The sequence below is a fragment of the Rhagoletis zephyria genome, unplaced genomic scaffold, assembly GCF_001687245.7.
Source record: "Rhagoletis zephyria isolate East Lansing unplaced genomic scaffold, Rhagoletis_zephyria_1.1 Rzeph_scaffold_04267, whole genome shotgun sequence".
In the NCBI taxonomy this organism is placed as follows: domain Eukaryota; kingdom Metazoa; phylum Arthropoda; class Insecta; order Diptera; family Tephritidae; genus Rhagoletis; species Rhagoletis zephyria.
In genome coordinates this window covers 19,591-43,250 of record NW_016161350.1, presented here as the reverse complement: position 1 = coordinate 43,250, position 23,660 = coordinate 19,591, and the positions used below count along the sequence as shown (strand labels likewise).

Below are 23,660 nucleotides of genomic sequence, written 5' to 3'. Positions count from 1 at the left end.
ATAAGTAATGAAATTCTTAGCCAGTCAAAATGATTTAGGAGTGTAATGGGTAAGTTGAGTTCAAGTCTGAATCACTCACAACTGGCATCGATGTATCGTCAATTTAGCGATTTTAGGAAATTGTAAACATCGATGGCAAACATTCAATTTTGAACCGATATATTCGATGCATCGTTTGCATCCCTATCCCTGAGTATATCATAACATAGTCAACAACGTCGTACTATTTTAATATTTTTTTTTAATTACTCTCTTTATTTTTGAAAAATTTTACAGTTTACAATACTCCAAAAATGGAATGTGAATTATGTAAATGTTTTAGGCTTGTATTATATATGTAGATACGTTTTGCTTATTAGTAGTTATATTTTCTTGTTTTAATTTTAACTGGCACTTAAATTTTAAATAAATCATTAATTAAGTTAGCTTGATGTTTAGCTAAATATTAATACATACATACATACATTCGATAAACGCATTTGCATTCTTTCGCCGATACATATCGAACTTTGAAACTTTAACGGCATATAAGTATTGACGAGAAGTGCTTATGTCTCAGTTTTATACTTAAATATTTATGTATGTATAATATGAACAATTGTGTGAAATTAACTTTCGCACTGACTGTGAAGCTTTCGTTATTAAGCATAAAGATTAGGGTTTAGAAAGGGCTTTTCGATTATCTTATACCATAAGGATATAATTATGCGTCTTTTTAGTAAATACATATGTATCTGTGCACGTATGCATGTATATTTGGCACGGCCGTTTCACGCTTTTTCGCTCTCTGACATGCGCCTTGCTTTTGTTATATGAAGAGCACCAGTTTCTGCGGTCGACGCACTTAGCGAGCTTTTTCTCTTTAACCCCCTTACATTCCATAGAATGCAAGCAATGCTAAAATATTTCCTGCAGTTAAACAATTATAGTTTGGTTAAAATTCCATCGCCCTCTAGTACTCTCTCTGTGGGCCAAGTTTACACTAGTTTATTTGATCTTCCTTCGTCCATCGCCGCTGCGTAAATTCGACGAAAGTGCGGACTTAGAGGCACTTGTAGTGGATGAGTGCCTAAACGATGACTGATCGTCTTTCAGGTGATCATGCCGCCGCAATGTTCGAGCGGTAGGCGTTTCTGATTTCTTGCTTGGACGTGTGAGAGTACTTGAACTACCCATGTGTGGCTTTCGAGGCATCGTTGCCATCTGTAATAGAAATGGAAAGATTTTTCTGTGCCATTAGATTTCTTTCACCTTAATTTCAATGAATGTCTCACTCGTTTATTTTGCTCTTGGGAGTAGTTGATCTCGTATCCTTCGCTGATTAGTTTCGGCTTCCATGGAGCCAACATCGACACCGATCGAGAGACAGTGCGTGTCATCGGCTGTAATGGTTGTGGTTTCCCCTTGTTCGAACGAAGGTCGTCTCGGGATATGGAACGACGTCTCAAATGATATGGCTGTGGTATGGCACCAACTGTCGTAGCGTGCAGGTAGACAACGCTGCGCTGACTTTGTAAACTGGACTCTCCTTCAGTACCCGAACTCTCTGCCGGAAAGTGATCACGTTCTCTGAGAGAATTAATAGTATACAAAGGCGAAATTTTGAAGCTTTATCTCTTATTGAGACTTACCTCGATAAAGAAGACGCCACACGACGCTCGGCACTGCGCGCAGGCTTCGGAGGCGCCATCAGATGATTTTGAGTTTTCCGCATGTCTCTTTCATTTCCACCTGCAGCAATACCATTCGGCGTAGAAGTAGTCATGGCCAAAGGTGTGCTGTGGCGATCGTTGCTGCGTCGATAGGTGTGGTCGTCATACCGATGTGAACGATCCAAGCGCTCGCGTGATAGGGTGCGAGACCCACTCACCCCGCCATTTGGACGCTTATTTTGGTCCTCGGTTTCGGAGCCACTCTCTGAGATGTCATCTAAATCACGTGAGCGTGAGTAGTGCCGACGTTTACGAAAATCGACTTCATCGCCACCCACACCGCCATTTTCCAAATTATGCATTGAAGAACTTTTGAGTCGCGAGCCACCAACACCAACCGTCTGCGTGGCGGACGAGAGGGTTCTACGGTAATCGTTTTGCTGTGGGTTGGTATTGAGGCGGTCCAAATGGTAAGCGCTTTGCGAGTACTTTTGCGTCCGGTTAAGTGTGGATGGTACTAAGGGTCTTGTTCTAAGAAGAAATAGATATTAGATGATAATATGTGTATGTACGTATAGAGTTCATCTTACTTGAGAGTGGTATTAGCTTTGGTTATGGTTGGCGGATTCGAATCGAGATCTGTATCACCGAAGAAACGCAAATTTTTTGGTGGAATTGGTGGTGGCGCTGAGGTAGTTCTTCCAGAATTTTTAGTACGCTTCATAGTGGAGGATTCGCTTTGGCCATTAACCGAAACGTCGAGCTATGAAAGAGAGATACATAGATATATTAGTTAAGTAGAAAAAGTTTATACGTATGTAAGCAGATGTTTGCCGAAATACATATATGCGTTTAGCTTGATTGGTTCAAACTATCTTAGTAAGAAATCATATTAACAAAGATCTCTAAAAAAGGATAATAAAAATGAAAAAAGGCAGAGTTTAGTTAAATATTTTTATGTTGCTTATTATAATTTGGCATATAATTTTATGAAAGCGTTTGCTAAATAATTTTAAGGTCGCAAATTTTTTCCACATATTCACATTCTACGCTGGGGGAGAGGTGGGAGGGGGGTTAGCCAGTTAATAAATCTCCCACAATTTACTACAAACCCGTTCAATTGCTGGCGTATGCCGAGGACATCGACATCATCGGTAATAAAAACCGCGAAGTCTGTTCAACCTTTACCAAGAGGGATAGGGAGGCAAAGTAAATGGGTCTGGTGGTCAATGAGGACAATACGAAGTCATCAAACAGTCAGCGTGTTTCCGCCTTGCCGTCCACGTTACTGCTGATAGCTAGAAGTAAATTCGTTTACTTGGGATCCAGCATGCCACATTCGAAATCCAACGCAGAATCATTCTTGCCAACAAGTGCTGCTTTGGACTGAGTAGGCAATTCAGGAGTTAAGTCCTCTCTCGACGTACGAAAACCACACTCTATAAATCACTCATCACGCCCGTGCTGATATATGGCGCAGAAGCATGGACAACAACAACGTCCGACGAGGCGGCTCTTGGAGAATTCGAGAGAAGATTTTCTGGAGGACTTACGGGCCTTTACGTATTGGCGGCGGCAAGTACCGAAGACGATGGAACCATGAGCTGTATGAGCTTTACAACGAATCAAAATACAGCGGCTCCGCTGGCTTGGCCATGTCGTTCGAATGGACACCGACGCTGCAGCTCTGAAAGTATTCAACTCGGAGCCCGATGGTGGTAGCAGAGGAGGAGGGAGGCCACCACTACGATGGACAGAGCAAGTGGAGAAGGACTTGGCTTCATTTGGCATTTCCAGTTGGCACAGAAAAAAGCGACTGGCATACTTGGTTGAACTCGGCCAAAATCGCTTAGGTGGTTACAGAGCCAAAGAAGAAGAAGAAATAAATCTCCCGTTTCCGTTTTTGTTATAAAAATTTTACATTTCTCCGTTACAAAATGTTCGTGAACATTCGGAAGAGGTATGATAGTCTTTATACAATACTAGCAGTAGGGACACGAATTTCGATACGATACCATATCGATATTTTTGCCATTCGATACCGGTACTTTTTACTCGATAGTTTTCAAAACGATATTTTTGGAATCGAGTACCAGATCCCTTTTATCGTATCGAATCGTAAAATATACATTACAAAGTTAATGTAATTAACAATATATTGTACATTGTATTAAAAATAATTGTATTTTATTAGGAATAGTACATATGGGCATTTCCAATCTTGCGTGGCGTTACAAAATGTTAAAAAATAAAATGAAAGCGTCAGAAATTAAAAACTCTGGTAACTGGGCAATAATACTGTCAGCCTTGAAATCCAACGGAGAGTCCTTCTTGCCAACAAGTGCTACTGGACTGAGTAGGCAGCTGAGAAGTAAAGTCTTCTCTCGTCGTAAAAAATCATCATGCCTGTGTTGATGTATGGCGCGGAGGCATGGGCAATGAAAACATCTGATGAAGCGGCTCTTGGAGTTTTCAAGAGAAAGATTCTGCGCAGGATTTATGGACCTCTTTGCGCGTTGGCGATGGCGAATACCGCAGACGATTTAACGATTAGCTATATGAGCTTTACAACGATATAGACGTAGTGCAGCGAATTAAAATTCAGCGGCTTCGCTGGCTAGGTCATGTCGTTCGAATGGACAGAAACGCTGCATCTCTGAAAGTATTCAACGCGGGTCGCGATGCTGGTAACAGCGGAAGAGGACGGTCTGCATTGGAAATACCAGGTGGAGAAGGAATTGTCTTCACTTGGCATTTCCAATTAGGGTTGCCAACCTTTTCTAAGATATTTATAGTACTCTCCCAAAAAAAAATCTCAAAAAATATAGTACACTTCAAAATATAGATATAGTATTATACTTTAAAGAAAAAGTAAAACGCTTTTTAAGTATATGTACATCCTTTTTATTTCTTATGCATTCCTCTTTAAAAAAATATATTTCTTTGAAATAATCATTTAGCTAGCTTATAGTGAAAATCCACTTTTTATGAAAATTCATATTTTCATACAGGAGGCATGACAAATTAAAAATGCATCGTTTCGAAAAGCGTAAAGGTCCTTGTTTTATGTTTTCTCGTTGATATTCAATGAAAGCAAAATTTGCTAAGTTTAAAAAAGCTTAGAAAATTCGACAAGGCCAATATAGTACGAAATATTTTAGTAAAGATCAAATCCCTCTGATTCGTATGGAGTTTCGCTTTGCTTTAAACAGGCAAAATGTTGTATTCAAAAGTTTTGGAATATTTGAAGAAAATGGCTACAAGCAGTTTTTTCCTCTCTTGTACAATTTTTAAATTGGGACTTAGCAACTTTTCACTCTAAGCTAGCGATATGCTTTATCGCAATCAATATTTAAATTAATATAAATCAGAAGTTCATTTTTTTATTAGTGAGGCAGTCGCGTTTTTCTCTCGTCACGCCATTTCACATTCATAATAGAAACAACCCTTTGAGGGAATGCCGAAGTTGCCGGAATAGAGAGCAGAAATAAAATGAAATAAAATAATTTTAATTAAATTTTGTAATTCATTCTAAGTATTTTTAAAAATGTTGCCATTTTTGATTTGTGGTTCTATTAATAAACTAGAGCTGTAAAACTATCGATGGTACTATCGATACTATCGAATGGTTCTATTTTTTTGCACTATCGAATGGTCGTTGGCCACTATAAATATAAATATTATTATATTATTATAAATATATTATACTATATCTACTACTTAGTATGCATTTCTTTATTTTTGGAAACGGGAATTTGGCAACATTGACTTGCTTACACATCACTATTTTTTTTACCTATTGCCGGGTTTTACACGGTTCAAGTATTGAATTCGTTTCTGCTTGCCAGTGGAAGAGATGTGTTGAGAAGAAAAGGGAAGAGTACATACGCGTCTGGAATTCAACAAAATTTAAGCGTGTAAATGCAAATAGGAAACGCAAAAGACAATGAACCAGAATTGCTTTAAAGTACTTGAATCATGTAAATCGGGTGTAACTAATTTGAAAAACAACTAGTTTTAATATCTTTTTGGAACCATACTATGGTGTTGGTGATTCTGCGTCGATTGAAGAAACTATTTATATAAGCCAGGGCTAGTAAAATTTTGGAGATTCTTGTTTTTTATATCATGTATAAGTCGGGGTACGGTTCGGCTATTTGTACAATGATTTGTGTTCTTGTAACGCACGCTTGAAATATGGACTTTTCTGTAAATTTTGGAGTGAGTTCTATGCAAAAATACTGTGGCATCGCCGGAGCTGGACTGATGAACATTTTTTGTAATACATACAGTTTTCTTTACGTTCACAAGCGATTTGTTTTTCTACGATTGGGAATTTTAGGTTTTTATATTATAGGTTTAAAATATTTAAAAAATCGAAGAGAAAGGACAAAGATACTGAAAATCGCCATATAACAATTAGCTAATTCTTCAGGAACTAAATAAAACTAAATGTTTGTATAAATAGCTTCGCCAATGCACTCTAAAATTTTCCGATACTATCGATAGTATCGATAGTTTCAATGCAAACTATCGAAAACATCGAATGGTATGACTATCGATAGTTTTACAGCTCTATAATAAACTCACTATGATCTTTTATTTAAAACGATATTTCTTTTAATATTGTTATTTCAATATTTCCAGTTGGCGTCAGTTGGCACAGAAGAGAAATAACTGGCGTGCTGTTTTGGAAAATAAATAATATAAAAAAAAGTAAGTTCGCCTGGGCCACACTGTAGAAGTGAAACTTACGTCACTTATCTATCTATACATACACGCATCTGCTTTTGCTTAAGGTTATATTTTTTCGCATTTTTTCTATCAATGTAGATCCCTACCTCTACCACTGTTAATTACATTCATGCTATTCTGTTTTTCCATTATCTTCATTTTTATCATTATACTCTATCGATAACAAAATCGATTATAACGTCCATCAAAATACCGATACCAAAATCGATGACAAATTCGATAAAAATTTCAATAGCAACATCGATAATACCATTGGTAGCTAAATCGATTAGAAAATCGATAAAAATATCGACAACAAAATCGATAAATATTGATAACAAAATCGATAAATATTGATAACAAGTTCGATATATATCGATAACAAAATCGATAAATATCGATAACAAAACCGATAAATATCGATAACAAAATCGGATAAATAAAATCGGTAAATATCGATAACAAATCGATAAATATCGATAACAAAATCGATAACAAAACCGATGAAAATATCGATNAATATTTAAAAAATCGAAGAGAAAGGACAAAGATACTGAAAATCGCCATATAACAATTAGCTAATTCTTCAGGAACTAAATAAAACTAAATGTTTGTATAAATAGCTTCGCCAATGCACTCTAAAATTTTCCGATACTATCGATAGTATCGATAGTTTCAATGCAAACTATCGAAAACATCGAATGGTATGACTATCGATAGTTTTACAGCTCTATAATAAACTCACTATGATCTTTTATTTAAAACGATATTTCTTTTAATATTGTTATTTCAATATTTCCAGTTGGCGTCAGTTGGCACAGAAGAGAAATAACTGGCGTGCTGTTTTGGAAAATAAATAATATAAAAAAAAGTAAGTTCGCCTGGGCCACACTGTAGAAGTGAAACTTATGTCACTTATCTATCTATACATACACGCATCTGCTTTTGCTTAAGGTTATATTTTTTCGCATTTTTTCTATCAATGTAGATCCCTACCTCTACCACTGTTAATTACATTCATGCTATTCTGTTTTTCCATTATCTTCATTTTTATCATTATACTCTATCGATAACAAAATCGATTATAACGTCCATCAAAATACCGATACCAAAATCGATGACAAATTCGATAAAAATTTCAATAGCAACATCGATAATACCATTGGTAGCTAAATCGATTAGAAAATCGATAAAAATATCGACAACAAAATCGATAAATATTGATAACAAAATCGATAAATATTGATAACAAGTTCGATATATATCGATAACAAAATCGATAAATATCGATAACAAAACCGATAAATATCGATAACAAAATCGGATAAATAAAATCGGTAAATATCGATAACAAATCGATAAATATCGATAACAAAATCGATAACAAAACCGATGAAAATATCGATTATTTTATCGATAGGTCTCCCGAATCCCGAAAATCTCTAAAATCCAAAAATAGTTCCAAGATTGAGTCTCTGTGTCTCTCTCTATATCCTTTCCTCTTTAATTACCTCTATTTTAATCTTTCTTCCCCTATCTTAATCTTTGCTTTTAGCGGTATTCTCATCCTCCTCTTTGTCTTTACTTTTATGTTCATCATTTTTTTCAGCTACATATTCCCCTTCACATTTGTTCTTATATACATATATAAGTAAAGTGTTTAGATTTACCTTGGTCTTCATTTTTGCCTTTATCTTTACGCATGTTTGTTTTCGTTGTTATTTTTACCTTTGCCTTTATCCTTTTCTTCATTTATGTACGTAGTCACCTTTACTTTCATTCTTGTATTGGTCTTTTTCTAAGTGTTATTCTTTAACCTTTTGTTAGCAATTTTTTGTTAAATTTATAGATACCATATGCATACACATAAGAAGCACTTATTTCAGCCCCAACAATTTCCGTTGCATCATTTCTATTGCATCATTTCCGTTGCATATACACAAGAAGTACTTGTTTCAGCCCCAATCATTTCCGTTGCATCATTTCCGTCCCAACCAGATCCGTGTGCAATTTCCGCTGAATTTGCCAATTTACTCCCAACCAACCAACCGCCGCTAAAGAAGTTTCACTTCAAAATTTTTAATGTACAACGCTTTTATAAATGGACTAAAAAGTAGAAAATAATAATTCTCAGTCCCATAGAATTTGTTTGATAACTTTTGAATTTGAAATTTTAGCAAAAGTCATTATAAACAATTTATGAGATTGAAAATGAAAAGCGTGGGGCGCATGCAATACAAAGCATCAGATTTAATTGACAATACTCAAACTACGTAATATAGACCTAAAATTTCTACAGAGAAAGTACAAATTTGAGATCGATTTGAAGCGGTCGTTATTCATATATCCACATACATACATACACATTCATATCAATTATGGTCTATACAGTGTTTTAATCTTGAAGTCAAAGTTTAAAATGAGCATATTAAATTTCAAAAAAAAGTAAATTTGCTGCCTTTTCTCCCATGAGGCAATTTCTTAGAGGCTCGTGTATAAGGCCGGCTGCACTAAAAAATTGCTCACTTGGAACGACGGGGGCAGCGCTCAAATAGTTGCGGCCCAGATCTGTCAATTTGTCGTATTTGTGTTTAGTTTTGCACCAATCGGCCAATAGGCCTTCAACTGAGCTTTTATTTCACTTTTTTTAATGTCACCAGATTTTACATCCGAGCTTTTGCTTTCGCTGGAGGAATCTAAAATTATTTCTAGATTGCTTATGCGACTTTTAGCAGTACTTGTTAAAAGCCCATCGATGTTGCTTGATATCAATTATATAAATAGGCAATCATGTTTCCTTTACACCCCTTTTGCGGCTAAACTATACCTCTAAGGTATAAGCAGTTATATATGGGCATTCCCATGGTGGCGCACGTGACAGTCGTACGATTTCAATGTGATACAAAAAAGGAATACCATTTGTTTTCTTTAACTTTTTTGGGCCATTGTATAGCACATAATTAGCTCTATATTTAACCGAAAAATGAAATCAATCGAACTGCTTGGTCCTGAAATATAAGCATTTAAACAGAGTGTCGTTACGTGACAAAAAATGGAAGTTGATTTTTTCTTTTCTTACAAAATCGCAAAACTCTGCGAATTGTGGATGGCTATTTTCATGAAACTTATTTTAATATGATTTGGAGCAATTCTAGTTGTTTTTAGAGTTTTTTGAATTAATGCAAATTGTTTCAATTCTCTTTTACAACGCCAAGTGTGAAACGTGACGTGACGTGGCGTCACGTGACATAAATTTCCATCGTTATATTTTTGTTAATATTGCTTTTAAATGAATTTTTAACGCAAATAAAACATGTATTTTATGTAGAATATACTTTATATTTTGACTTCAGCGCCAATTCAGGGTCAATTTATTAAAAATCTATGATTTATTATGTTTCAACCACATACGCCAAATTCGAACCAAATCGGACCATAAATACGGTTTTTCGAAATATCTCGACCTTGGCACCACCTAGGAAGACCATTTTATGCAAACATGATTCTACTTACATAGCCAGTATATATTTTAAAAAGCAGACAAATCGACCCGTAAATACGTTAGATATACAACTTTTATTTTTTTTTGTCGTGGTGGACCTTCCGCTGGAAACACCCATATCATAATAATAAAGGTATTTCGATGCTGATGTGCAGGCAATTTTTCAAATTTCAAATTAGTTTAACATAAAGCGAAAAAATCAATTCAAAAGTGACACTAATACTAATGCCAGTGACGGATACACGGGGAGGGAGGGGGGGGATTTTTAAAATCATATATTCAATTTTTCGCTTTATTTATAAAACATTTTGATAATTTTAAACACACTAAATTTTTCTTTTTACTTATAAATCAATGAAACGAAGAATTTTCAAATTTTTCGTGGTTTTTTGAAAAATTCTTCTAGAACTTCGTCAACTGAAAAATTTATATCTTTGTGAATATTCATATGTATATGCTAGACTGTTGAGCCTTTCTTGACACGTTGTATTTCTCAAGTAGGTTTTAATTCTTTTCAGGCATGAAAAGCTTCGTTCAGGTGTGGCTATTGAAACGGACAAAACTGCCAATATACGTAAGATCTTAAAAACATTCCCAAAAGACGATGTATTAGCTACTTGTAATGCTTCGACAGCATTTCGAAAATGTTCGTGTGAAACTCGTTTTTTCCACATTTTTACCTCCAGAAGAAAGTTTTGTTTCGAGCAGTCGATTACTTTTTCATAGAAAGCAAACCATTCTTCAGTTTTTTTTCGTTAAAATCGTACTTTGGAAACAAAACACTAAAATTANAAGCTTCTTTTGGCGACTGCTGTATCGCGGTACTTTGATTCTGTACCTAGGTAATTGCCATTGTGAAATATGTGGTTTCCGTGCACGCATGGTACTCTGGGTTTTAGTATAGCATAGAACATCTAAAGGTTAACCAAGTCAACCCAATAACTCAAAATTGGTAATTTTGCACATTTATGCTGCTGAAATAAACGTGACGGAAAATAGTGGTCATATTTCCTGTTAATATTCTTCTATTTGTATGAAAACTAGTCAATAAAATGTAGGTTCAGTACACCTCTCTTCCTACTAAACTAAATTTTTATTTGGCTATTAGTCAAGATTGTTTTATAAAATGGAACCATTTAGTTCACACATATGTATTAATAAGGATTAATCAATCAACTACATTAAAATTTTGAAATAAAAATTTAGAGGTATTTTTTTATATGGCTGCCGCCATAGTATGGCCTCGCTCTAATGTGGTTAACTTTTTGCGGCTGATTCTCATTTAACACGGTAAAAAGCTTAATTTAACATGGTTTTGGAAGTCTTTTACCTTATAAGGAAACTTACGAAACATTTTTCAACTATCAAGCAAAATTGAAAGAAAAACTTCACAAGACAATAAGACACCGAGGTTCTTTAAAAACGTCCACGCACGCTTGATGTTAGCAGTGAAGAATAATTATTCTTAATGCTTTTACTAAGTTTTTATTATTATTTTTTATCTTTGATTTTAATTAAAACCCCGCCAAGAAAATGTGGGATTTTTGAACCTTGGGACGTAATCCCCTTTTTTCCGGTTTCTTGTATCGTTTAACATGGTTTTGCTAAACACGACATTTCCCAGGAAAATAGCCCTGTATGTATATGGAAATTTTTATAAAAAAAAATAGAAAACAGTTGGGTAAGCGGTCAACTAAATAAACGGTGGTACAAAAAAAAGTCATGGAATACACCGGAAACTAAACCTAGTGTAGGTTGTAGCTATGGTAGAGTACAAAATAAAAATAGATTTCGTATAGTTCCATACGAATCGTTATGTTCGTACTTGATGCTGTTAATAGCTTCACTAATTTTCATCCGATTTTCAACATGTTATGAAAAGAGGATTTATAGACCTTAAAAATGATGTATAACAATGTAATGCTAGATTTGATTTTGGGGAATTCTTACCAGTTAAAATTTAATAAGCCCCTTTTTTCTTAATTTTTTCAAATTTAACCATCGCTAATTTTAAAAGTTTCTATGAAAGTTGTCAAATGAGTAGCATTTACTTAAAAGAACATATATTTTCGAATAAACTGATACCTCACTTAATGAAATTGCACAAAGATTTTCGAAGTTAAGCAATTTAAGCAAAAATACGTCCATGAATTTATATATGTGTATGTATCGGACTTTCAGATTTTTTGAGCAGTGTGGCTAAGGTGTCCATCAATATTTGCCGCGACGCTGGGCACTTTCAAAATTGTAGACTTAGAAATCCGTCCATTTAACTTGTTCATGTAGTACTTTTTGTCTACTGGGTTACTCAATTGTTAAGTTTAAAAGTTGGTCTTATTGCTAAATGAGAAATGAAATAAAGCAAATTTGTGTTATTTCACATTCAATTGGGAAATAACACAAATGCGTTATTGCCCTTTGTGTTATTTCAATCTTGCCAAACAACAATCAGCTGTTCAGCACAAAATGTAAACAAACAAACAAATGAAACAAAAATTTCAAAGAACAAGCATTAGTTTCGCCACTTGTTTGACATATTTAAACAAAGTTGATCTGAAACCCAACGAAAGCTAATAGGGCTTTCGGACGATGCGATTTTTCAAGCAACTTTTGCGTTCAACTCACTCAGGGTTGCACGAAAAAAAAAGTTGAACGCAAAATCGCCTCGTGCGAACACCTTTTAAACTGTATTTAAATAACAATCTATAATTAAACTTGGGTGCCGTTTAAATATTCATCTGAAATTGGCCCTTACACACCTACATTCATAAATATGTAATGTGTATTTAATACTCGTAAAACTCTATAACACTTACCTTTTCCTTTGATTTGCTCTTCGAACGCCTATCCAACGACTTGAACCAGCTGACTTTTTCAGGTTTCGCAAGTGGTGATTCCTTTTTCGGCTTATCGGACGAGGTACGTTTTAGCAACAATGGACTAGCTTTGGGTGTAGACAGACGCCGACGCATTGAGATATCCGTAGCCTAAATAGCGATTTGAAAATTAGGTAAGATTATAATTAGTAACAGAAACTTGTTCTCAAAGTAGACTAAATGTAAACGACAACACGTGGCATACTTACACACCTTAAAAAAAGGAGCTGAACAGAAAACAAGAGCATGTTGCGAAGTTGAAATTGTGGTAACCTGTTGGGGAGTCAACCAAAAACACACCAGCGCATATACATAAGAGTGAAAGAGTTAACACAGGTGCCAAATGTTAAAAATACAACAATGAGCATATGAACCTCAATATTGTAAGAATATGTGTGCTACACCGAATAGCAATGAACGATCGGACAGAAATAACAATAACCGTTTATATACATTCTCGGTTAACGTGCTGCTGTCAACAAACCAAAGCACAGATCCTCCCACTTCACCTGCATCGTCCCTCCGGTCCACATCTCTGTAGCTGAGGCTGTGGCTGTGGCTGTGACTGTTGTCCCTTGCCTGTGGCCTAATAAGCGAAACGTGAGTTCACATGCTAACAATACCTGTTCGGAGCAGCCACCGTCACAGTCTAAGCCGCGACCACACTGTGTGGTTAACCAAAAGTACCGTAAATGCAATGGCAATAGTCAATGCAACAACTGGAACAACAATAACTAAGACCAGCTATGGTCGCAGCTGTGGCTGGTGCAATAATAAACAACAAGTGCAGTTTGCGGTTAACACGTAAATGCAGCATACCATACAGCATATAAAGACACACACATAGCGGCACTTGTACTTGCATGTTACATATATACAAATGAATGTTTGGCGCCCAATAGATAGCCATACTGGCGTGTATGTTGCATGCAGCACCACAGCTAGCAGCTAGCGGTTGACCACAAGAGCTGTGTGCACTGGCAATTGATTTCGTGAGGTTTCCAATTTGGTTTTATATAACCCCTATCGCGGCGCCGCCCTCCCTCCCTAGCGAGCATTTTATTATTTCAAACCACAGCACAAAAAGTTGCTAGTAAACATGTTTACCCAGTTCGCTGAGTAGTTGTTTTTTTCCTTGTTGCGTGGTGATTGTCGTTTATATTAGGCCAGGCTATTGCAGTTTTTTTTTGTAGCTTTTGCTCCATGGCTTGTGTCGATATAAAAACCAGCTCATTTGGGCGCCATGACTTACTTTCATTTCATGCATTTTCCCCCATATTAGGTGGCATTATGTGTTCGAGGAGTAGTTGAGCTCAGACGCGCATTCACATTTATCTCGCGGCAGCTTTCAATTAGCGCAAATATTTGCGCGTATAGCAGCCAAATTGCAATGGCCCACAGCGCATAGTACCTGCTAAAAGCTAAGTCGTTGTTGTTGGCCACTATGCACTGCTAACCTGCTTATTTTCTTGCCAATAACAATGCCCACCTGTGTCCCTATCAAATAAGAGTTTGGATTGCGGCTGGAGCACTCACGTTTAAAAGCGCTGCGCCCGCCATCCGCGGGCCTCACCCACTCCTTCGCATTAATGAGTTTGTTAGAGAGGTCAAAGGCCGCACCAAAAGCTAGCGAATTTTTTATGAATTTGCATTTGGGACTAAAGTGCCCACATTGAAAATAGTTACTTATTTATGTATGTATATCTATTATTTCTTTTTGGCTGTTTGTGTTGCCGACAGGGTAGGAGTATGATGTCTTGTGGAACGATTTTCCGTCAACCCTTGTCAAATTTGGTTTGGAGACAAACCAGCACAATGCCGAAACAAGGGATGACGGAAAATCGTTCCACAATACATCATATATCTATTATATGTATTTACCACACAAAAAGTCAGCGTTCATTCTTTGTTATACATAAGTTATTTTGTTGGGGGTAAAGAATGTATTAGAGAGATTTCATTCAATTGCATTGCAATTTTGTATTGCATTTGGTTGTCGGGAGTATGGTTTATAAGGAATTAAAAATACATTAACTTTTTCTATATATAATCAGAGGTATGCTTGCAAAAATAGACCCACTAGCTGATACTGAGGACGTGATATTTCACAACATCATATTAATTTGAAGCTTGTCTAAAATATAATATCTCACGTTTATAGTATTTAACGAAGTATTTCAAAATTTCAGTTTTTTGGAGAAAACGCAATCAAAGTTTTATCAATTCATACAGTTGGTATACAAGAATACAGATGGAAAGACAGATTTCTTCGCCATATTTGGGAAGTTTCGTTGTCTGTTAGACTGAAAATACTCTACTTAACAAGCATAGCTAAATCCCCAAAGACTTAAATTTTGAGTTATATCTCCATATTATTAAACGCGCGATACGCTAAAATATGCCTATTAAGTTTAAGCATAAAGGATAATATATTACAGTAAAACTTAATATTTAAAATCAGTGATGATACCAAATTTCATTGAAATCTGTCAAATACATATGGAGTTAACATTTTTGTCGTCCTATATTGTCGATTCCTTCCTATGCGCAGCGGTCGCAAGCAAGCAACGGCAAGCCTCGGCAAGCAACGGCAAGCCTCGGCAAGCAACGGCAAACCCCCGAGTGTATTTCTGGCATGAAAAACAGCTTCTCTTAAAAATAAAATCGCCGTTCGGAGTCGGCGTAAAAGTGGAGGTCCCTCCCTTTTTTGTGACAACATCAAGGCACACGTCACAAATCGAAGGTGAAGCTCGGGCAAACACTAACATATGGGTAATTGAGATACCGTTTTAAATCGGTTAAATCGAAGATCGATTAATCAAGACCTTCCGATTTGATTTTTTGTCGATTTTTTAGTTCCAATTCGATCCGTAAATTTATCCAAAAAATACCAGAATCTACGTTCGATTTTTTTGTCAATTGATGCAAATCGCATTGCATTCTAAAATCTATTAAAGTTTAAGGAAATTTGAGCTTGAGGCTGGTACAAAAAAAAAATTAAGGGGGTTTGGCACCTCCCAACTTTCCGACTTGAGAGAGCAAAGACAAAGGAATTCAATGGCCTTCCTCTCTTTCTCCTCGGACTCTAGGGCTCCTCAGAGAAGCCTCTTGAATATAGGGAAAAAATCGTTGAAAAACAAATATTAAAACTGTATTTGCTCAGTAAATTTAACAAAAATAAATAAAATAAAATAAAACTTTTTAATATACAACGCTTTTATAAATGGACTAAAAAGTAGAAAATAATATTTCTCAGTCCCACAGAATTTGTTTTGATAACTTTAGATTTTGAAATTTTAGCAAAAGTCATTATAAACAATTAATGACATTGAAAACGAAAAACGTGGAGCGCATGCAGTACAAAGCATTCGATTTCGTTGACAATACTCAAACTACATATTATAGACCTAAAATTTCTACAGCGAAAGTACAAATTTGAGATCGATTTTAAGCGGTCGTTATTCATTTGCCCACATACATACATATGTTACTTTTCATATCAATTCAAGTGTATTGCATGCGCCCCACGCTTTTCATTTTCAATGTCATTAATTGTTTATAATGACTTTTGCTAAAATTTCAAAATCTAAAGTTATCAAAACAAATTCTGTGGGACTGAGAAATATTATTTTCTACTTTTTAGTCCATTTATAAAAGCGTTGTATATTAAAAAGCACAAATCGGAACAAAATGATATTGAAAATATTAAAAGAATTTTAACCCTTTGGGGAATAGCTCTTCGGGTCAAACTATCATGACCACCTCAGTGCGTGATTTCAGCAGCAGGGTATGTCGATTCTCTTTAAAAACTGGTTACTGAAAATATATCGAGGGCTTATACAGTGAAACCCGCTTAAGTACCTCCCCACTTAAGTACCTAACCCGCTTGAGTAACCAACATTTTTGGGCACCGTGTTTTTTGAATGTAATCTGAAGAAAATCCCTCTCTTGAGTACCTCCCCGCTTATTTACCCAACCCGCCTAAGTACCTAAATTTTTCGTACCCAATTTACCATTTTACTTATAATTTCCCCCTTTTAAGTGCTCTTTTAAAATTCCTTAAAATATTTACATATTTTGAAGTTCAAGGGCAGCGCTACACACCTTCCGCAAAAAAATTATAAAAAATCAAACTTGAAACTTGTACATTATTACACTAAAATTGAATGGGCTATAAACCTGTATACTCAAAAAATACTTCTGTAGTTACTTACGTATTTTTTAATAAAAACATACGTATTTTATTTACATATTTTGACAGATATTGTATTGAAAATTATGACAAACCAAAGAACGTAGATAACAAGAAGGGACAACTCGTTATAATTGTAGCGAAAGTGAGTAACAGGGGCGTGCCTTCTCTTTCCATCCAATTAAAAAACGTATTAGAGCAAAAGAGAAGGAATGCCCCTGTTACTCACCTAATTATTTTTCAAAATATCTCCCCGTACCTAATTCGACCATCTTTTTAGCTAACGGGTATATAATATATAATAATAATCATTCAGAGAATTAATCGCTTAAGAAAGGATTCACTGACTGCATACTAAAATGCTACAAATATTGCAGCACCTGGTCATGGAAATGACAAACCTGCGCCCTCCTTAAAATTTTTTCTTTTCATAAATTCATTTCTAGCGGCTCTATGAATATGCGCCAATAAGTCTTACTGAATGTGTGCCATATCTAAGGATGTATAAAAATAACATCATCGAGTTCTCAGAATTGATTTTTGATCGATTCCGAATTTAGAATTGATTCTCTAAAATCGATTATTTCGAGGAAATCATCGATTCTGCAGTGGAATCGGAATCGATTTTTCATTCCTATTGCATACTGTGCCAGACGTTCAGAACTGAAAGGTACAAAACGATTAATTTTTCAGAAATCTGAAAAACAACGAAAAAATTTCGTTGGATTTAGGATTTAAGATCTTTGATCTTATAAATTCTTCAGCTGTTCATAGAAAGCTAAATAAATTTCCAAATAATTTGCCTATCATTTAACTAATTTTATTCATTTCAGGGTTATTATTATCACAAGTTTAGAACAACGACAGGCATCTTTCCTGCAAAAAAAAATCTACTTTCTTTTAGACTTCAGCTAAAAGCTCTTTGTCAAACTTGAACCATGGCGAAAGATAACTCTCTGAAAAGGCGACTCACTTGAAATAAGGCACACCTACGAAACCAACGAGCACTTGAATTTATGTTTTTATATATTTGACATACCTACATAAATGCATGGGGCATAAAATTAAACCAAGCTTTATATTGTACATACATGTGTACATATATGAGGCTATTGTGACACGCGAGAAGTGATAAATATCTGGACGACACATACATACATACATACATATGTATAAGGTATCTATGTAAATTCAGATTGCCAAGGCATAGCTTTGAGAGGTTTCACCACAGCTCACAGCGTCCATGGAAGTGGCTTAAATGGCGGGTGAACAATTAATTTTCTTGTATGCCTTCTGGCAATTTTCGGCACTTTGCCGATTTTTATCAGTCCAGCAGTTGCTGAAATATTTGAAAGCTTCTTCACTGAATAGTGTATAATCTTGTTGTGTGATTTTTTGATATCGTTTTTCATTTTATTTTGTATCTCGAAATACTGCCCAACTGTTAGCAAAATATTTGCATATTTTAATTAGAAGCCAATAAATTGTTTTAATGTCCCTTCCCTTTTAATATTGGCAGGCAGAAACAGTTGGACAAAAGTAAGGCAGTAGATACGATCTTTTACTCAGGGGTGTGTCAGAGTTAAATTGCTATTTTTTAAAACATGGAATTTTAGTCAGATTTCAAACGGTTTGTCATCGGCACACTTGCCGCCGAGGGAGCTAAATAAATGATAGTGCTAATCGACCACCGACTGATGACACATAAATAACGAGATTCGAAGAAAAAATCCCGATCTACACACATGCATATGTATGTATACCCAAACTTTCATGGATATTTGACAAAAGAAAAATATTAGCGTAAGAATAAGAAGAAATAAGTAAGAGAGAAATGTATGAAGAGAGAATGAAATGAATGTATGAATTTTTGGCTCACGTTATTTTGAACGTTGTTCTACTCTACTAGGTTTGCCAGATTGATTTTGTCTCGAAATCAGTACCTTTTTCATGCTATAAAAATCGGTACTTTTCAATACATTTTTATTCAAAGAAAAATTATGAATTTTTTTCATTTCATTTCATTTATTAAGAGAAAAATATTAGTACAAAAAGATAATAGATCTTTTAAAACACAAAGCAGAGATTAAAAATACTAGGGAAAATAAAATACAGATTACTTAAAACAAAAATAAAAATAAAATATATATCACATTTTACATACGTAGCGAAGATCAACACAGATGACAAAAACATTAGATAGCGAAACCCAGACTCAAAAATGAAAAAAATAAAATAAAATAAATAAGTAAATAAATATTTGTTCAGCGAAGGTACGTATGGATGGATGATGTTTTTACAGTTTCTTTTATTCATTCCACTTCGAATGGACGTAAGGATAGGATTTCAGATACGAATATCATTGACAAAGAATAGCCTTTCAGAGGTTAGATACTTAAAAGGCGGTACTATCAAGTCGTTTGTTCGAGCTGATTTAGAGAAGATTAGTTTATTGTAGAGATAGCCAGGAGAATTATCCAGCNTCTTTTCAATACATTTTTATTCAAAGAAAAATTATGAATTTTTTTCATTTCATTTCATTTATTAAGAGAAAAATATTAGTACAATAAGATAATAGATCTTTTAAAACACAAAGCAGAGATTAAAAATACTAGGGAAAATAAAATACAGATTACTTAAAACAAAAATAAAAATAAAATATATATCACATTTTACATACGTAGCGAAGATCAACACAGATGACAAAAACATTAGATAGCGAAACCCAGACTCAAAAATGAAAAAAATAAAATAAAATAAATAAGTAAATAAATATTTGTTCAGCGAAGGTACGTATGGATGGATGATGTTTTTACAGTTTCTTTTATTCATTCCACTTCGAATGGACGTAAGGATAGGATTTCAGATACGAATATCATTGACAAAGAATAGCCTTTCAGAGGTTAGATACTTAAAAGGCGGTACTATCAAGTCGTTTGTTCGAGCTGATTTAGAGAAGATTAGTTTATTGTAGAGATAGCCAGGAGAATTATCCAGCTAAAGCCGACATAGAAATATACAATTCTTGGCTTTCGAATATATGTAATAAAAATATAAGTAAAAGAAAATGCTATAAAACTCCAGAGTACTTGTGTTTTACAATATTTTGGTATAAAAATAAAATGTAGTTTACAAAAAATAAAAATGTCATTGATTTTAACATGAGTGTACATATTAACGACATATAATCATAATATCATCGTAAATGGAAGCCAATCAATTATTTAATATTTGCGACATTTTTGAATAGCAATAATGAGATCATTTTAATTTGGAGTTCACTTTCAAAAATTTTAAATAGAAGTCGGTTTCTATCTTTGCTCCAGGCAGCAAACTTTTTACTTGAGATCCTCTCAGTTAAGTGTGGTATTGACTGCGCAAAAACTTTGAAAGGCTAAGAATTCGCTAAAAAGAATATCTAGCTCGATGCTTCGTATGCAACACTTTTTTACAATGTCAGCAAATAGAGAAAAAATAACACTGAATCACAAATTTTAGTTTGATTTTTGTTCTCCAGACACCACTATCAAATTTTTATGTAGAATTGCTCGGTGATTCCGAAAGTCGGGTTAATTTTTTTTCGATGAAGACATTTTCGATATATTTGCAATTATTCAGCTTAAAACAAAAAGTGGTTCCACTTAATCACGTATATCGTACGAACCAAATTAACAATCATAAAATGATTGCAAATCAAAGCTAATGAAATTCTCCATAAAACATATCGTCGTTTAGAGTACAAAACCGCGTATCAAGATAATGCAAAACCGCGTATGTGAGGTTGCATAAACTATTTTCTAGAGCGCAAAAACACTCATACTTCAAAATGGTTCTCTTTTTTATAAAGGAATTGCATTTTTTGCTGGTTTATTTCAGCACGAATGGATGAGGATTGAGCCAAGAGCTTGTGTGAGCAAATCTAATATTTGGCAGCAGTTACGCGGTTTTGCATAATGACGATACGCGGTTTTGTACTTTCAACGACGATATATACATCACTTTCCAATAGGACTGATAGTTTCTGACAAATTAATTAATCATTCCGNTGGTTCTCTCACTTTCCAATAGGACTGATAGTTTCTGACAAATTAATTAATCATTCCGGTTTTTTTTTTTTAATTTTTAACGAAAAAATTAAAAAAACCAAACTTTAACAGAAGAAAAGTTTAAAAAATAACAGGTTCTGTGCCAAATTTGTGCACTTGTACTAAAGCCTGTTCTGTTACAAAAAAAAAAAATCAAGTTACTAATGAAGGAAAGTGAGAATAAATAAAGAAGTAAAGAGTGGTCAAATGAAAATACGCAAAGATTTTTTGTATGAAATATGAGCAGAAAAGCGTGTTACTTAGGTGTAGTGGCTATGAGTAATTTTCTTTCCAGCTCATTTTTTATACAAAAAAACTCTCTGTGTATTTTCATTTGACCACTCATTACTTATTTATTTATCCCTCGCTTTCCTTTATTATTTAGTGACTGTTATTTTTTAGATTTTTCTTCTGTTAAAGTTTGATATTTTTCATTTTTTCATTAGAAAAAAATAAAAATTGCAAATATCTCGCATACGTTTCCATAGAAAAAAAATTAACTCGATTTTCGGAATCACCGAGCAATTCTACATAAAAATTGGATAGCGGCATCCATGAACATTTTTGCTGTAAAACAGTGTAATTGTATATTGAAGGCAAAAGCCATTCAATTATTCAAGTTATTGTTATTAAACTGAACGTTATTTTCTAGACACCTAACAACTCTCGAAAAAACACGTCAGCTCTCTTTTTAAATAACCCAGCCAGTAAGAAAACGTACATTTTACGAACATTATGTTTTAGGAAGGATTTTCGATCGGCGAAAAGTTAGACAAAGACTCGTAAACGATAAAACAAAAAAAAGGAAAAGAAAGAGGCTTGTACTAATTTGTCAGCACAAGAAAAAATTTTCATTCTGTTGAAAATTTTTCTTGAACCACAATATTTTATAATATATAATATTCGCATACGAATGCTTTTTCGATCCGTTTACGACTGTTCGTAGGCGCTCGACAATATCAAGCGAAAAAGTACTCGAAAGCGAATCGTAAACGGCTATCATAAACGACTTTTTAGCCGGGTTTTCTTCGAGAAAATATCCAGTTATGAGCTCCTTTACGATCATTTTGCTGGCTGGGAAATTATACTCCAACATATTACACCATGCGACAAAAACCAAACAAAAATTCAAAACACACGAAACAATCAATATACTGACGAAACAATGTGCCAAATATAGTAAAGCTGCGTTTTTAGTTTTTCACTCATACGTCAGGACTTTTTTTGAGGAATTTGAAATGTTAAAGATATCATTAATTAAAAAAAATATTTAAAAAAGTCAGTGGAATGTACAACAAAAATATGTGAAGCAAATGAAAGAGATGTAGAATTGAAAAATATTAAAGGTGTGTTAGCTTAGAAGGACAATTAAATATTGATAATGCGCTTTTAATTAATTTTACTTTTTTAAGTTAATGAAGTTAGGAGGACGAAATTCTAGGATTTGGTCGTGTGTACATTAGTCCTTAATATATAATTTTTTCAACAATAACTATTGCAAGTTTTCAAGGTTAAAATTTTAAAAGGACGACAGGGTGAAAAATTAAAAACGGAGTTTTACTATATTTTGCCCATATTTTCGCGAATATAATAATTTACTACTGCACGGTGTTATCGCAACTGGTACGTAACGACTCGGCGATATCCCCATAAAACGATTACTTTTTTTAGCCTACTTAAAAAAAAGGAGAAAGTTATCAATTCGTCGAAATATTTTTTTATTTATGTTATCGCATAACTTCGGGCCACGTTAACCGATTGCTATAATTCATGTTTTAAAGAAAAGTTCGTACCTCAAAGTGATCCCATACTAATTTAGTTTAGATCCGATCATTGGATCATGAAGAAATTAACGAGAATCCTAAATTTTTATATGCGAAATAAAAGCCGGTTTTTTTTGCTTAAAAAATACTTGTTGTTTTATTGAATTCTTGCGCTTATCAAACATTATCTAAAACATGTCAACTATAATTAGATTACATAATATCTTCTTACCTTTTACAGTACAGAAAGTTCCAACGTTATGTAAAAACCTTGAAAAAATCCTAAAGTAAGTTTTTTTTTGTGTAAACTAATATTACCGAGCACCGAAGTAGCGAGTACCAAACTGAGTGGAAAGACCGCTATTACAAATTTGTATGCTCAGAATTGAAAATTCAGTAGAAATTCTGCAGTACTGATTGAAGAAATGATTAAAATCAGTACGAGAGTTGGAAAATCAGTACTATGCTGATAAAATGAGTCCTTTCCTTTGCATTATTCCTATTAACATAGATTTCGAATACTCTATATAAAAACTATTACAAATACATATCTGGCTCTTTACTTGCAATTAAAATTCAACCGCTTTCCAGTTTTTCTTTTTATTTTACTTTGACACCTTTTCGATGTCGAATAAAATTTTGAGCTTTAGGTGCGGCCCGTAAGCTTAATTGGCTTTTAAAAAGCCGAATAAAATTTAGCTGACTCGCAAATTGTTTTGTTTACTTAATTTCAGTTGAAATTTCAGCGCATTCCATTGAGCTACTCCCCCGCCCTTCACACCGCCGACAAAGCGAACATCAAAGCTATTATCGGGCAATCAAGCATTGCAATGCAATTTTCACGCTCCACTGACTC

General features: G+C 34.4%; 1 protein-coding gene across 1 annotated transcript in view; it reads right to left on the bottom strand.

The window, feature by feature from the left end:
• Positions 1-216: 216 nt before the first annotated feature.
• blo (bloated) overlaps positions 217-23,660 on the bottom strand; it is a 43,028-nt gene continuing 19,584 nt past the window's right edge. Inside the window, exons 3-7 of the mRNA XM_017625813.1 lie at positions 12,705-12,875; positions 2,243-2,415; positions 1,632-2,183; positions 1,275-1,569; positions 217-1,203 (exon numbers count right to left, since the gene is read on the bottom strand). Of these exons, the coding sequence (XP_017481302.1) occupies positions 988-1,203; positions 1,275-1,569; positions 1,632-2,183; positions 2,243-2,415; positions 12,705-12,875 (1,407 nt within the window). The 3' untranslated portion in view covers positions 217-987. The remainder of the gene's footprint in view (positions 1,204-1,274; positions 1,570-1,631; positions 2,184-2,242; positions 2,416-12,704; positions 12,876-23,660) is intronic.